Source organism: Neltuma alba, unplaced genomic scaffold (assembly GCF_004799145.2).
Source record: "Neltuma alba isolate B1F8T4 unplaced genomic scaffold, ASM479914v2 tig00010252_pilon, whole genome shotgun sequence".
NCBI classification, from domain to species: Eukaryota; Viridiplantae; Streptophyta; class Magnoliopsida; order Fabales; family Fabaceae; genus Neltuma; species Neltuma alba.
The window spans coordinates 64,775-80,582 of NW_021635179.1; the positions used below are offsets into that span (position 1 = coordinate 64,775).

At 32.8% G+C, this 15,808-nt stretch overlaps 1 protein-coding gene across 1 annotated transcript; it reads right to left on the bottom strand.

The window, feature by feature from the left end:
* Window positions 1-8,338: 8,338 nt before the first annotated feature.
* Window positions 8,339-14,847, bottom strand: LOC114755352 (disease resistance protein At4g27190-like). The gene is made up of 4 exons (XM_028944229.1): window positions 14,703-14,847; window positions 10,737-14,191; window positions 9,458-10,126; window positions 8,339-8,830 (listed from the first exon to the last, which is right to left on the bottom strand). The coding sequence occupies exons 1-4, from the start codon at window positions 14,845-14,847 to the stop codon at window positions 8,339-8,341; spliced, it is 4,761 nt and encodes a 1,586-aa protein (XP_028800062.1).
* Between the last annotated feature and the right edge of the window lie 961 nt (window positions 14,848-15,808).

Sequence of the window (15,808 nt, forward strand, 5' to 3'; positions counted from 1 at the left end):
GTCATATAAGATGTGCAATTCTCTTCTCATTAGACAGAAACCAAGCTATATTATTTAAAAAAATAATTGTATTTTTCTATATTTTTTATTTATGAGCATAAATAAATAAGAACAATAAAATTAAAAATCAATTTAGATACGATATATACTCGTTTACTATGTATGGGTCTTTCTTGAAGGGACTGCATAGGTGATTACTTTTAGAACTATTCTAAGTAATTTCTAATTATTCTTAAAATCATTTTGTTATCATAACGAATTTTAAAATCACCTTTATAAATTTAAAATAACATTCATAATCAATTTTGAAAGCCAAAGTTGTGACTTCCTAAAAAAAGTACCAGTTGTTATAAATCATAATTCAATAAAATCGATTTTATAAATTAATTTTATCAACAATCCATCATACTCGCCGTTAACCCTTACCTATACTAAATCAAAGGAAAATGTGCCTAAAAGCATTAAACCCAAATTGAAAAAGTAAAAAAATGGGTTCCCACAAATTCTTGTTGGTTTCCTTTCTCTCCTCCAATAGAAAGCAATGATCACAAAATGAACAACCTAGAAAACTTAGAGGCGAAGAAAAGGAGATTTTCATATTCATATATCACATGAACTTGGGTCGGCAACTCGGTTGGAGCTAGGAAGTGATAAGGCTCTTTCTTTGTCCTTTCTAATGTGAAATCAAAGTTGAAAAAGGGGAAGAAATCAGTGCGTTCCAGTTAACTGTTATTACGCGTTTGGAATTCTTCTGATATGTAAGGTACACTTCTCTGAAATTTCAGAATTCTTATTTTGCATTTGTTTGTATGAAAAATTAATTACTTTTTATATCATTTTCAAAAGTTACCGAATGAATGAGTACGACACTTTGAGAGAGAGGAGACTCCTAATGCAAAACTCCTTCCTATATGCAACACATAATATTTTGGGAAAATTGCAAAAAAAGACCTTGGAATTGCAAAAACGCAGATAGGGACCCTTGACAACTTCACTTTGGGTTTTGACAAGAATAATATGTCCTGAAGTTGTCAAAACCCAAAGTGAAGTTGTCAAGGGTCCCTATCTGCGTTTTTGCAATTCCAAGGTCTTTTTTTGCAATTTCCCCTAATATTTTTATATAAAACATCATTATAATTTCCGAGGAATAAATTTTATTTTTCATTAATTAATTCATCTTATGCTCTTTCTATCTTACCTTTTTTTTTTCCTGGTCTGCATATATTTTAGTGTCATATATAATATTATTTTAGTTTGTGGAATGCTTTTGAATTGGTTTTAATGTATTTAAATATGAATGTTTGCATTTTAATGAGGTCCATATATTCCATCACATCATTTTGCACTTAAATTTAAATTTGAGAAAATTCAGAAATTGCTTGCAAAAATAATGATCTAGGTTGACTTTAAAGTCTCAACTACAAAATTTATTTGGACCTAATTTAATTGTGGTACGTATTATCAGTTTATCATCTTACCTTTTTTTTTTTTGAACGATAAGTTACCTTACTTTTTACTGTAAAAATCTATTTTAAAGCAATTGAAAAATTCCCTTTTTTTATGGAATTTCCCAAACCATATAACTGGTTTTTAAAGGAAGAATTACAATGAGATTCTAAAAATAGAAAATAATTATCAGTAAATTTTAATGACAAGTGAGCAATTATCATTTCCTACTATGAAATTTGTTATTGTTCTATTATCATTAGGGCTTTTTAGTAATTATGTTCATTATTTGGGATTTTACAGTAATTCTCCCTAATTTAAGTTTTCAAAACAGTTTATTGTGCAAATCAATATTAGAATAAAAATATGTTTGATTTTAATAGAAATATAAAATATTTAGTCCAAAAAAATAAAAATATAAAAACAGTGTCATTGTAGAGAAACACAGTTTTTATTTTATTGATATAGAATTTTGTAAAACTTAGAATATTCAGGCATTAATTAATTCATGGATTGAACTAATTAATTAATAATATATGTAGTTCTCGGAGCGCACCGCTTCACCTTCAACCCAGGTACGTCCCGTTTCAAAATCAAATTTTTATTGATCTGCAACATAAATGTTTTACTGCTTCATCCTTAGATAGGTAACAGCAAACGGAAAGTTAAATTTCATGTTTTAACATATTTTATAACTAAGTAATTTAGTAATTTTCTTAATCTTTCTAAATTAATCAATTAGGTCTTATATTAAGAATTAAGCATACCGAACAAACTCTTTACTGATATACGAATGTTTATATATCTTTTTTGACCGAATACGAATGTTTATATATCAATAATGTATGATTACGGGGCAAAAAAAAAAATGATACATTCCTAATTGCAGTTGCAACTATTTGATTTACACAGTAGCGGGATCCCATGATGTCATATAATTTTATATAAAATTTCAATTTGGTCCATTCATTTTATAAGTATTTTCTTACTCATCTAGTCATAATACGGTTAGTATTAATAATATAACGATGATTTTATGTCTCATCAATCATTATTTTAAAAATTTAAACTCAATATGTCAGCATCTAAGAATAATTTGTCTATTTTTAAAATTTCAATGTTATCATTTTTTTAATAATGTTATTATTAGATAACTAATTTTGACCTTTATCAACCAAAAAAAAAATACTATCTAATTTTAACTAAAAACGACATTTTGTAAAATTAAAAAACAAAAATAAAAGCTTGTGAGGAGTTAAACACCTATGATACATCATGTACTAGTAGTATTATTTTTCAGGCTTTCGGCTGCATATTATCCTTTTCACTTATCAAAAAGCACCCACTTGGCAGCAATTATTAGCAACCAACAAGCTACTCATGTCATGCGCAGAGAATTGAGATATATATATACGTATATTTTTCTAATCCTTAATATAGAACCTAATTATTGAATTGGTTTTGGTTTTAAATATAAGAACTATTTTTCATATTTATCAATTTTCTCTAAATTATCCTTATAGATACTCTCTCAACCATAATCAAGTAGAAAAGGGAGAGGGGGTATTAAGAAAGATGTCACTTTTCTTATAATTAACTAACTTACCTAATTTTCTTAATCTAATTAAAATTAGTTAAATAAGTCTTATATTAAAGACGGAGAAATATATCACAAATAGATGCTCATGGATGGAAAAGCAAATATAACAATGGTGAAAGAAACTAAACGGGTGTACGTGTGTGAAAGAATAATTAAAGTGGGGGGAAAAATGAGATGAATCTGAATCAGGCTACTCATATCATACGTAGAGAATTGATAGTGCTCTTTCGTTTTCCTTTCCTTTCCTTTCCTTTTCTCTGAAAGTGAACTTTAAATTCAGCATATGAAATCAAAAGGTCAACAAAATCAGGCCTTCCGACACTTGATTGTTATTACGCGTTTGGGGACACCTTGTCCCTACTACTTGCTTTCCATTCCAGGTGTCTTTAGACCAGATGTAAAAGTGAAAGTTTAAAAAAAAAAAAAAATCTCAAGACTTTCTTTTTCTGTTTTGCAAAATTTCGGAATTTTTATTTTGCATTATTTTATCTGGGAAATTAATCATCTTTTTGTTATACCATTTTTCAATTTGGTTGCTTCGTTTTATAAGGTATCTTTGTAGCCATACGATTAAGGCTAACTCATATTGTTAGACTCAAATGATTATTTTTTGTATGAATCATTATTTTTTTTCCAAAACGTAAGTTTGATATGCCAGTATTTAAAAATATTTTATCAATATTTAATATTTTTAACATTGACGTTTCTAATTCATGATATCATGCCAAGAAAACTTAAAAGACATTTTTTTATTTGACAGACCAAAAATAAAATCTTGTGGGACCACACAGGTGATATTTTGAAAAGTTATTCTTGAGAAATTTTTAAGTAGTTTGAAAATTTTTTTAATAAGAATTATTTTTTATCATATCCAAACCTAAAATATTTTAAAATCACGTTTGAAAAAAAAAAATAAACCAAATGCAAATATACTTAAAAGCATTAGAAAGTCAAAGAAATACGCGGTGTCGCTAATGATTGTCCTTCACCACTTGATTGTCATTACGCGTTTAGGGGCACCTTGTCCCTGCTTGCTTTCCAGGTGCCTTCAGACCACATGTAAAAGTGAAAGTTAAAAAATAAAGAAAGCAATCTTATGATTTTCTTTTTCTTTTTTTCCAAATTTCCGGATTTTTATTTTGCATCAGTTTATCTGGGAAATTAATCATCTGTTTGTTATACCATCATTTATTTTCAATTTGGTCGGTTCAGTTTATAAGGTATCTTTGTAGTCATATAATTAACACTAATATTGTTAGACTCAAAGTCTCAAACGATGATTTTCTGTGTGAATCATTATTTTTTTGTCATCCTTCACTTAATGGAAGAAAATCACCCTACAAGAAAAGCACTACAAAAAATAGCTTATTACTGATAGAATTAACAATGAAAAAATTATTGGATCTGTCACTAATTTTGATAGATTACCAACAGAAATTACATTGCTAGATATACCAACAAATTGCCTGCAGAATTCCATTCCATCGATAATCTGACAGTAATTTCATCACTAATTTTTTTTAGTGATTTCGTCGCTAACTTTTGTCATAAAATTTTAATTCTATCACTGGTCCGTTAGTAATTCCATTGTTGAATTCCGTCAATAATCACAAGTTTTTTAGGTGAAGGCAGAAAGCGATAATTATCAAAGTGTTTTTCATTATTAATCCCACTGCCGTTAAGCTATGCCTTGAACAAATGCAAGTCGCTAGTGTATTTTATTTAGGTGCTAACGTGGGTTGATCCAGGCTTGTAAACTAAAGCACAAACAAAAGCAAGTGGAGGATCACAACAAATCCAATCTTATTAAGTAATGAGTAATTCAACAACCACTAATTAGCCCTAAACCAGAGTAAGAAAGCTACTTTTAACTAACGTCAAAATAACTTTTATTTTGCATAAAAATTTTAAAGAAAACAATTTTAATATAACAGTTCTTATATTAAAAAAGGCCCAAAACAAAGGGCAAATAAACCCAATTCTTGTCAATTTTTCCATTTTTGTAGACCCCAAATGAAAGACAATGGTCAATGGGGTCTCTTGGTAGTTGATAATTTGGAGCTTAGTGAAATGCACTAAACTTGGTTTACTTGAAGGAAGAGTTAAAGAAATTAGGGGATCAAAGGACTCCAAATATACCCATTTGCTTATTTATTTATTTCGTTGGAATGTACCCATTTATTTCTGTTTTTTAACCGGAACATTCATAATTCCATTTGATCATTTGGTTTTCTCTATTTTTTTTTTCAAAACCTTCTTAAAAATGTGTTCAATTATTGAAGCTCATCAATAGAAATGGCCAAGTGGGAGACTCTGCAAGTACTTTCTTTAGCATTATCGGATTGGAAAATTCTATTACCGTCACCGTTTTACAAACTTTTGAAAACATACCTTTTGTAAATTTGGAGAAACAAAACCATTCTATAGTTGGTTTGGTCACAAGATTTCCAAACACATGAATGGTCACGTCATCAGTATTTCTATGGATAAAATTTTCTAATACTGTTTATATTCTAAACTCAATTTTTTAAGATTGCTCAATAAAAAAAAACAAAAAAGGGAAAATTGGAGAGAAAGACCTAGAGAAAATAATATTTATTAGCGAGGATTATAAAAATTGTAATTATTTAAAAAGACTAAAAACTTAAATGTAAATATAAATTTTAATTTTTTTATGGAGAATAATGATTTTTTAACATCTATAAAATTTCTTATGTTTTTTTAGTTTATATTGAATAGAGTTTAATTAATCAACATAAATATAGATAATATCAATCAGGCAAAAAAAACTTGATGATGTAAATGAATAGATGCCAATATTAATAATTAAATTATATATCGATGATATGGATATAACCTTGGTTGGAAAAGGTTAATTAGGTTTTTTCTTTTAAAAAAATTGAGGCAATTTAGTATTTTAAAATTTTTATTTTGACAGATGATCCTTTAAATAATTACAATTATTATAATTCATCTTCAATAAATATCAGTGGCTATAAGTCCTTCTTTCTAATTTGCACCAAACAAAAGAATATTAAAGCCGTCTTTGAAAATTTTATTCATTGAATTGGAAGAAGCATTGACATGTTATTTCATTCTTGATCATTTTGAGGTCATTTCGACTTATTAATTCTTTTAAGCAAAAGTAAGTAAAAACCCTTTTCATTGTAAAAATTAAGGCAAAAATAAAAAAAATAATTATAAAAAGTCATATATGCTGCCTCACAAAAGGTGTTGATTGAAAGTTGAGAAAGTAGTATTTGTGTATGTATGGAAGCAACAACCCGGAGTATTTAAATAAAAATGATACAAATACGAATGCCTTCTGCAATGTTTTGATTATTGAATGCAATAATGCATCAAAAAAAAAGTGATCAACAGAAGCAGACCGTACTAATTCCCTGCTAGGACCATCCCCCCATCCGTCGTAGGTTTTTCTTTGCGAGACTGAGCGAATATGAGAAAAATGACAGTTAGAAGAGTAAATAATAGATCTGAGGAAAACATATATGCAGCATGTATCGGGGAGCTAGGAGATGGTATATAAATAAGAAAAAAATCAGGCCTAAGGGCCACTAATCACAATAATTAGCATTATTCCGGCATTAATTTTGTGTTATTTAAGTACTAAATAATGTTGAATCTGTTTCAGATTTAGTTGTAAATTTGTATTACGTAAACGGTAAATGCTGACTGTCTACTAGCAAACATGCATTGTGTGAGAGGTAAATAGTTAATTTGTGAATTTGGCCTTTTACTGTAATTCTTTTTATAAATAAATTCAAAAATCAAAAGATACAAAACTTTGTATGGTGTGCCATGCCAAAATTTCTAAGTGTATGCAATCAAAAAATATATTACCGGGAAAAAGAAAAAGAAGAAATTCAAAAGGGAAAAAAAACAGAACAATCTAAAGTCAAATGTGCACACCTTTGAAGAGCCGCGAGTGTGGTTTTAGAGAAGGTGGGACAATCTGTAATATCTGGACATGACAGTTTTGGAAGTACGTTGTTGTAAAACCCTTCCTCTTGGATTTCAGGTTCACAATTAAAAAGTCCTCTTAGCTCAGAGCACTCATCAATCCACAAACGATCCAACTGTGGAAGATGATGTTGAGTAGAGGGTGGAGAGGGGAAGAGCCATTTCAACTTTCTGCATCTTAAGACTCTAAGATATTCAAGTTGTGGGAAGCAGAAGGAATGAGAGGAGGATGCATTTGGAAAGTAGTGATGCTCTTCCTCTGATGACATCATTTCCTCCATCTCTTCACATTCTTCAATGCTTAGATCCTCCAAACGTGGTAGGCTTCTGATCACAGTGTTTGGGAACATACACTTCAATTTTCCAAATGCATCCTCCCATACAGATTTTGAAAGACCATGAAACCGGGACCCTCCCATACAGATACGAGGTTCATTGAATCCTCCAAACACAAGTGCTCTGCTCCTGAGATCACCACCGTCCCTTTTTCTTCATTTACTGGCAATTCTTTTTCTCCATTTGATGAAGTTTGAACACTTGAAGCTTCTATCGAAACCTGTGGCAATTGCAATTTCATTTTTTTAAAGAAAAACGGACAAATTTATTCACATCAATAAAATTTAGAGCATTCAAATTTTCTTTTTTAAAACCTCGATTTAAAAAAGTTAGATACATTGTAAGCATACCAAGCAAACTCCTCGCTTTCTACTGATGTACAAATATTTATATATCATCAGTATATGGTTACAGGATAAAAAAAAACAAATTTATAATTGATTTAGATTAATTTCCTATAAAATATATTTTTTATCAAAATAGTCTGTGAATCACCACGCACACAATTATTCTTTTACTGCCATTTTTTCTGGGGTGAAATTTCATAGTCACAATTTTGATATGAAAAATTTTAAAAGAATATATTTAATGAATATTAAAAAAAACGTGAAATGAAGTCTCACAACACACACACATATATTCCATATAATTTCATCCATTGTGATCTGAAATTGAAAGAAAAGCTATTTGTGTCCATACATCAAGTATTTTTTTTTCCTTCTTCACGTCCTTGAAAATCTCCTTGTAATTTATAAATTCCCTATATAATTTATACAGCTACCCAAATGAGAGATATATATATATATATATAATGATTCTAATAGCATATATTCCATCTAATTTTGAAGACTCTAAATCAAGATGATATGGAATATTCATTCATACCGATATTGTTCCCAATTGTTGAAGAGCCCTTCCCAAAGTTGAATCCACAAATTTTGGGCAGTTCCGTATGCTGATGCTGCTTAACTGCACCTAAATCTGCAATCCTTGACAAACACTTGTCAAATTTGACAAATTTGTTAGCTCTATCGTCCTCAAGCTGGAAAGCACAATTGTCTCACTGTAGTTCGCATCACCTTCACTGCTTTGTCTAAAAATCACCTCTAATTCCTCACAATCAGATAAGGTTAGGGAAGTTAGCTTGGGAAGGCTGGTATGGACAATAGTGCTTCTTGAGAACAAAAACTTCAACTTTTTATTGTGAGTTACTTCTAAGGAATGAAGATGTTGAAAGCTCAACACTTGCGTGGGAACAAGACCTCCCACCATTTGCTCTTCTGATCTCAACATTTCTGAGTTATTGGCTTCTTCTTGCTCATCATTAACAATCACTCGCCGCTCGTGTTCAACTCTAGGACTTTGAATATCAAGCTCTCCAATATTTAGAACAGAAAGTGGAAGATTATTGAGAGCCTCATTGTTATCCAATTGGCTGTATCTCAACACATACTTCCTTACAAGTCCCTGCATATAACAGAGAAGTGAAAGGTGAGGGAATAAAATATTCTAAGTTCCTTGATAAAGGTTATGAAAAGGAAGAGATTGCAGTACATTCAACATCTGTACCTATTTGTACAAGTTAAGATATGCAGTTCTTAATTTGGTAACTTCGATTTGTATGCAAGAATATATGATATCTTAGTCAATTGCTTGTCTACATGGCAGAATCATGGTAAAACCGGAAATATATAATGCTCTGCATTGCTGAAATCCTTCTTCTCTTCAACTTCTATGACTTGAACTATCATTGATTGTGAGATAACATGGTGGAAGAAAATTTACATCGTATTTGTATCGGCAGTACCAAACTAGTCACAAGTTGACAAACTAAACCGTAGTTCGTTTGGTTTCTTTCATGAAATGCAGAATGATTCGTTTTTTGAAGCAGCTTTTTGTATGTAGAGATGTCTTGTTCATATGCATGTGAAACGAATGAATGTATTAGACCGCAGTTCATGAGCTTAAATGAACAAAACATTAAAAACAAAAAATTGAAAGTATTAAATGTTCAGCTCGCATGAATTTAATTAATTTTGCAACAAAAAAAAATATTTGCAATATGGAGAAATACAAATGCAGAATATTCGTTACCTCTTTAGTCCAATGAATAGATGCACCCATAATTGGCATAAGTTTTGGGCAGTCATGAACCGCAACCATGTAAAACTCCCCTGTCTGCAACTTGAATCCTTGGCAGACATTAACAAGTCTTGGCAAGTTCTTAAGTTCCAGATATTTCATGTTCGGGAATGTAATCTCCTTTTCACTACTATCAATGTGATGATCTTCAATATTTGGGCATTTGAAAATTTCTTCCATTTCGGAAGAATTTGATATGGCTAGAGTGCTTAGTTGTGGCAGCATTGAGACAGTAGGACCAATCATGAAAGATAAAATGAATTTAAGCTTGTTGCACCCAGAGACTCTCAACGTCTTCAATTTCGGGAGACAAGATTCAGCATTAGGTGGATTTTTCTGAGTCTCTTCATTCTCCGAAAAGATCGCCTCCAACTCCTCACAGCAAGATATGGTTACAGAAGTTAACTCTGGAAGACTTTGACACATGTGAGCAGAAAAGACAAATTTCAATCTTGCATGATTTCGCAAGGCTAGTTCTTTAAGGGATTGAAATGTTGGATATTGTTCTTCAACGCCTGTCTTATAGAGGGAAATGGATTCTACTCCACAGTTATGAAGTTGAATACTTTCTATAGTTGTCAATGACTTGTGTTCTTCATTCCTCTGGTGGCTCTCAAGTTCCTGCAAATCCTTTGTGAAAGGAAAAAAAGGAATAAAGAAAATGATATCAATTAACATAATTCCTAAAAAAACAATAAATCGAGATTGATTAAAATTCTATATGTATCATTCTTGCATAGACTTAGGCTATCAATTTTTTGATAAATTAAACAAATAAAGATAAACCATACGCATATATAAGAAAATAGATTTCACAATCAATGAAGTCAAGGAAAAATTATAAAGAGGGGCCCATAAGAGTCAATGTTTATTGTGGGCCGTTGAAATGGTAACAAAAGTTGTTATTGGTCATTGCATTTTTATTTCCGTAATGCAGAGTAATTCTAAACCAAAAGCAGAGTGAAATTCAAATGCTCAAAAAAATTATGCATGATTTTAGATATTTTAATTTTATTTCTTATTTTAAATAACAAAATGTGAATGAATTAATTGACTAACTCATCTCTCAAGATCTATTCACTTGAACATTATTTGCTATTTTGTGGATGATAAAGAAAAAATTAGACGTGTAAACAAAGATGTCTTTTTACATAAACTAAAAAAAAAAAAAAGCAATTTCAACTTTTTTTTTTTTGCAAATCAAATTACAATATGTGAGGCAAACACGTACCAGATTTGGACAATCCTTCCATTCTATTGTCTTTATAGATGGCCCCCTTAGATGATACCTCTCTGAGCAAATTCCGACAAGGTTTGGAAGACTTGTTAGTGTGAGGTATTCCAAAAGAGAAAGAGCTATTTGAGTCTCATCTTGATCACGCAGTGGTTGTTCTTCATCAGCATTTTCACCGAACACAAATTTCATTTGAGGAGCATTTGTTATGGATAGACGCTGCAATTGTACAAACCTTTGAGCTAAAAAGACTGAGCATACAGATTCTAATTTGCAGCAATCACCAACAGACAAAATTTTCAATTTTGGGAAGCTCAAATTCTCCCATGCATCACCATCACTCTCTCCCTCTAAAACATGCTTCAGTTCACTGCAACTTTGTATTCGGAGCTCTCGTAATGACAATAGAGTGCACACAACAGAGACAGGGAAGAGAGATGTTAACTTCGGACAACCAAAAATATTGAGAAACTTAAGATTGCCTAAGTTGCAATCAGCAGGGAATATATGGAGCAACTGAGGGCAATTGGATATATATAGTCTTTCCAATGCATCACCACCACCCTCTCCTTCTATTACATGCTTCAGTTCATTGCACCTTTCTATTTGGAGCTCTTGTAAGGACAGCAGAGTGCACACAGCAGAGACAGGGAAGAGAGATGTCAACCTCGGACAACCAAAAATATTGAGAAACTTAAGATTGCCTATGTTGCAATCAGCAGGGAATATATGGAGCAACTGAGGGCAATTGGATATACATAGTCTTTCCAATGCATCACCACCACCCTCTCCTTCTATTACATGCTTCAGTTCATTGCACCTTTCTATTTGGAGCTCTTGTAAGGACAACAGAGTGCACACAGCAGAGACAGGGAAGAGAGATGTCAACCTTGGACAACCAAAAATATTGAGAAACTTAAGATTGCCTATGTTGCAATCAGCAGGGAATATATGGAGCAACTGAGGGCAATTGGATATACGTAGTGTTTCTAGCTTTTGGAACAAGCTAAAAGAAGAAAGACCACGATGTAGTTGTTGAAGATTATCCATATCTTTTAGCACTAACTCATCCAATCTTGGGGAAATCGCATCTTCATGAGTATTAATTTTGTCAACAATGCATTCCATCTCTGAACACCTTCCAAGACAGAGCTTAGTTAACTCATTCATGGCTCCGATAGCTTGAACAACATTAGGCATGAAACTTCTGCTGCCTCCCTCAAGCTCATGAAATTTAATTGTAGTTGCTCTTTGTGCAAGATCCTTGATTCCTACACCTAACATGGCGATATTTAACTGAACCAAGCGTAAATATCTTGCACTTTCCTTTTGAGACATCAATTTATGCTCCCCAATTCCTATCCTATACCTTCTCAGTTTAATCAAAGCAGTAGGGGCCATAAGGCATTCATAGCATTTTGCAATTTTTGACTGTGGACAATGCATGGTAACATACAACTCTTCTAACTGTGAGCATCTTCCTATTACTTTGCAACAACATTCACCTATGTAACAATCTGACAAATCTAACAACTTCAGCTTATTTAAATTTTCAATTCCATTTGGCAATCTTTCAAACATACTTCTTTGCAAGTCAAGAATTTCAAGTCTTGTAAGGCTTACCACAAAAGAGATGTCACGTAAATTCCAACCTTGCAATTGCAAAGTTCGAAGATTAGACAAGTGTTGGATTGATTGATGTTGTAATAGTCTAGCATTGGGCTGCCCAAAATAGGAGGAGCTAATAATTAACGCCTTCAGTCCTTTAGTTCCTTCAAATGATGCATCTGAGATATCCAAGAGTTTTCCAGATTGTAACAACAGAAACTCAAGCTTTGGAGCATCCAATTGAGAAGGAAATTGAAAGACATCCAATTGAGAAGGAAATTCAAAGTGTTTATTGTTCTCATACCATGAAGATACAGCATAACAATTTTTCACCACTTCATCAGCAATCACTTCATTCAATTCCTTTCCACAACTTACCCCAATGGTACGATCCTCTTTAGATGCTTTCCACAATGCAAAATCACGAACCATATCATGCATTGTCACATATTCTTGTGCATTTGTGTTGAATTTTGAAGAACACATCAACAATGAGGAGTTGATGAGATCATTGATAGTTGTTATAACTTGGCACCTTGCTATTTCAAATGAGTCTACATCTTCACATAGGCCTAAACCCACTCCATATCTGAAAAGGTCTTCAACACTAATATTATGATCTTCAGGAAACATAGCACACATTAACAATAACAACTTGGCTTCTCGGGTTGCCAAATTATCATAGCTTAATTCAAGACAAGTAAAAGCATCCCTTACTCCTTTATTCACATTGGTTGCTTTCGCATTCCTCAACTGATGCAACATTACCTTCATCTCATCAACTCCTTTTTCTTTCAAGCAAGTACCCACAGCTACAATCGCAATGGGTAGGCCCTTACATTCCATAGCGATTTGTCGTGCCATATCTTGTTGAGCAGCATCATTGACATTAGCATGACTTTGAAACAAAATCCAAGCTTCATCTTCTTTTAACAAATCAAGTTTGATTGTCTTTTGACATTCCATCAAGGTACATACTTCTAAAAGGCGTGTGGTCAGGACAACTTTGCAACTCCTTTGAAGATTTCCCCCCATGGGAATCCCTATGTGCTCAAGATTTAGCTTAGCCCATATATCATCCAGTATTACCAAAATCGGTTTTCCGCCTTGTAATCGTAGTGCAATTCTTTTTGCCCTTCCTGTTTTAGATTTTTCTTCTAACTTGAGCCCCAACGAGTCAGCAATTTCATCCTGAATTTGCATGATATCTAAACTTTGAGAAATTGTGGCAATCACAACTCTGTCGAAGAGTTGTGACTCTTTGGCTTTCTTTCCCACTTCTGTCACCAAGGTGGTTTTCCCTGACCCTCCCATTCCCCAAAGTCCAATCACGGAGCTACCCTCATTTTGCAAAGCCTCCCACAACTGGTCAAAAGCCATTTGTGTAGAGTTGAAGAGCTTGAAGTTTTGTGAAGAGTGATACACTATATCTGGAACAATAACGGGATGGGAAAATGGATCCAAGCGATTACTCTTTGTAATTAGATCAATCATCCTCCGGATTGTCTTAGCCAACTTTTTGCAGAGATAATATCTCCTCCAAGTAGGACACAACCCTCGAAGGCACCCATGATTAGCCCTTAGTCTTTCCTCCAAATTCTCCACCTCTGCTATGAGGCTCTTCACGTCATTCTTCCACCTGTGAACCTCATCATCAATCCTCTCAGTCCTGTTGACGGCCTCTTGAACGCGTTCCTGCACCCTCCCTTGCTTCAGTATCAGCTCCTCCTTTCTGATCTCAACATTTTTGGAGATTTTGCCCACACAGAACAAATATTGCAGCTGCTGTAAAGTTGGATGCACCAAATATTCAGCAAGTTTTGCTGCCACCGACACTCCCACCTCTGCCATTCAATACTAATAGAAACCTAAAAGGAGACCCATTCATCAAATGATTAACTCAAAATTTCATTTTGAAGAATTGAAGCATCTTAGGTACTTAATCTGTCATGAAGATATCATCAAGAGGTCATCAAGATGAGAATAACGATTTTTTTTAATCCAGAGTAAACTATAGAAAGATCAATTGTTTTTGTTCACCTTTCTTGCTGTGATGACAGGTTTTTTTGGCCCCGCCGGCAATGTCCAGATATTAGAGTAACAAAATTTAGTGTTTTATGATTCTATTTCTTGTAGCAGATAGATGCAAAGGTGAAAGAAGGAAACATGTAGTCTAAAAGTGGCAGCAGTGATTATCAGCAACTAACAAGCTTGTCATACTTTGAGAATTGAGAAAGATCACAGATAGATGCGTATGTATGGCAAAGCAAATAGAACAATGGCAAAAGAAACATGTGAATGAATAAAGTGGGAAAAAATGAGACTTTGATTCAAGAGTGGGGTATTACTTCAAACCTGTGACAGATGAAGTTGCACTTTCGGTCTGGGGTTGTAGATTTTCAAGAGTGAGAAGAATAGAATTGGCCTGCAATGACCAGATCTGGCGAGAGACTGGACGTAGATAAGATGTTTCAGGCCTTGAACAGTAGGTGTTGTCCATTTTCAATTTATTTGGTAAAATGCAATCTTTCAAAAGTTAAAATGCAATCTTATCATTTTTACTTTTCCAAGGTAAAATTTTTTAGAACTAGTATCCTATGAGATAATATAAAAATATTCTAATATAGATAGAACATGTGTGCTAGAAAAATCTTGAAATTGTAAAGCTATTTTTCTTCCAAACTCAGATGCGTACCCTTTCAAAATCAAAATTTCATTCCATGAAGAGCAATCTTTTTACTGCTTCATCTCCAAATACGTAGCAGCAAGCTGATGAAAGGTAAATTTGAAGATGTTGAATCTGAAAAATAAGAAAGATCAGTTGTTGTCACTTTATTGCCATGAGATGTAAGCTTTTTGCAGCTACTTTTAGACACAACCATGTACTGTTTTGAGTGGTATTTTCTATCAGATCTGTGCCACGCAAGTTGAAAGAAGAACAAGTAACAAATGTAATATCTGTAAGTGAGAGCTCCAGAAAATGAAAGACTGACGACGGTTTGATTGTCATACCAGATAATTAAGCTTGCAAAATTCAGCTTGAGATTCTCGGCTTGCAAATTTTCAGAAACCAGATGAACAGAAGTCCACTGCGATCACCAGACTTTTTATGAGCTTGATGAGTCGTCAACTTGGTTGGAAACCATACTGCTCGTTCTTTCTCTCTCTAAAATAGAAAGCAATTATCACAAAATGAAAAACTTAGGCAAAGAAAAAGAGATTTTCACATTCATATATCACATGAACTCGGGTCGCCAACTCGGTTTCAGCTGGGAAGTGATAAGGCTCTTTCTTTGTCCTTTCTAATGGACCCCAAAAGTGTGAAATCAAAGTTAAAGAAATCAGTGCGTTCCAGTTAACTGTTACTACGCGTTTGGAATTCTTCTGATATTTGCTTTTCTGGAGGTACAATTCTCTGAAATTTCAGAATTCTTATTTTGCAATTGTTTGTACGAAAAATT

Coding starts and splice junctions, on each gene's coding strand:
- LOC114755352 (XM_028944229.1), bottom strand. CDS start 14,847: ATGGACAACACCTACTGTTCAAGGCCTGAAACATCTTATCTACGTCCA. Junction 10,127..10,736: donor GGAAGGATTGTCCAAATCTG/GTACGTGTTTGC, acceptor AAGGATTTGCAG/GAACTTGAGAGCCACCAGAG. Junction 8,831..9,457: donor CTATTCATTGGACTAAAGAG/GTAACGAATATT, acceptor TGTTATATGCAG/GGACTTGTAAGGAAGTATGT.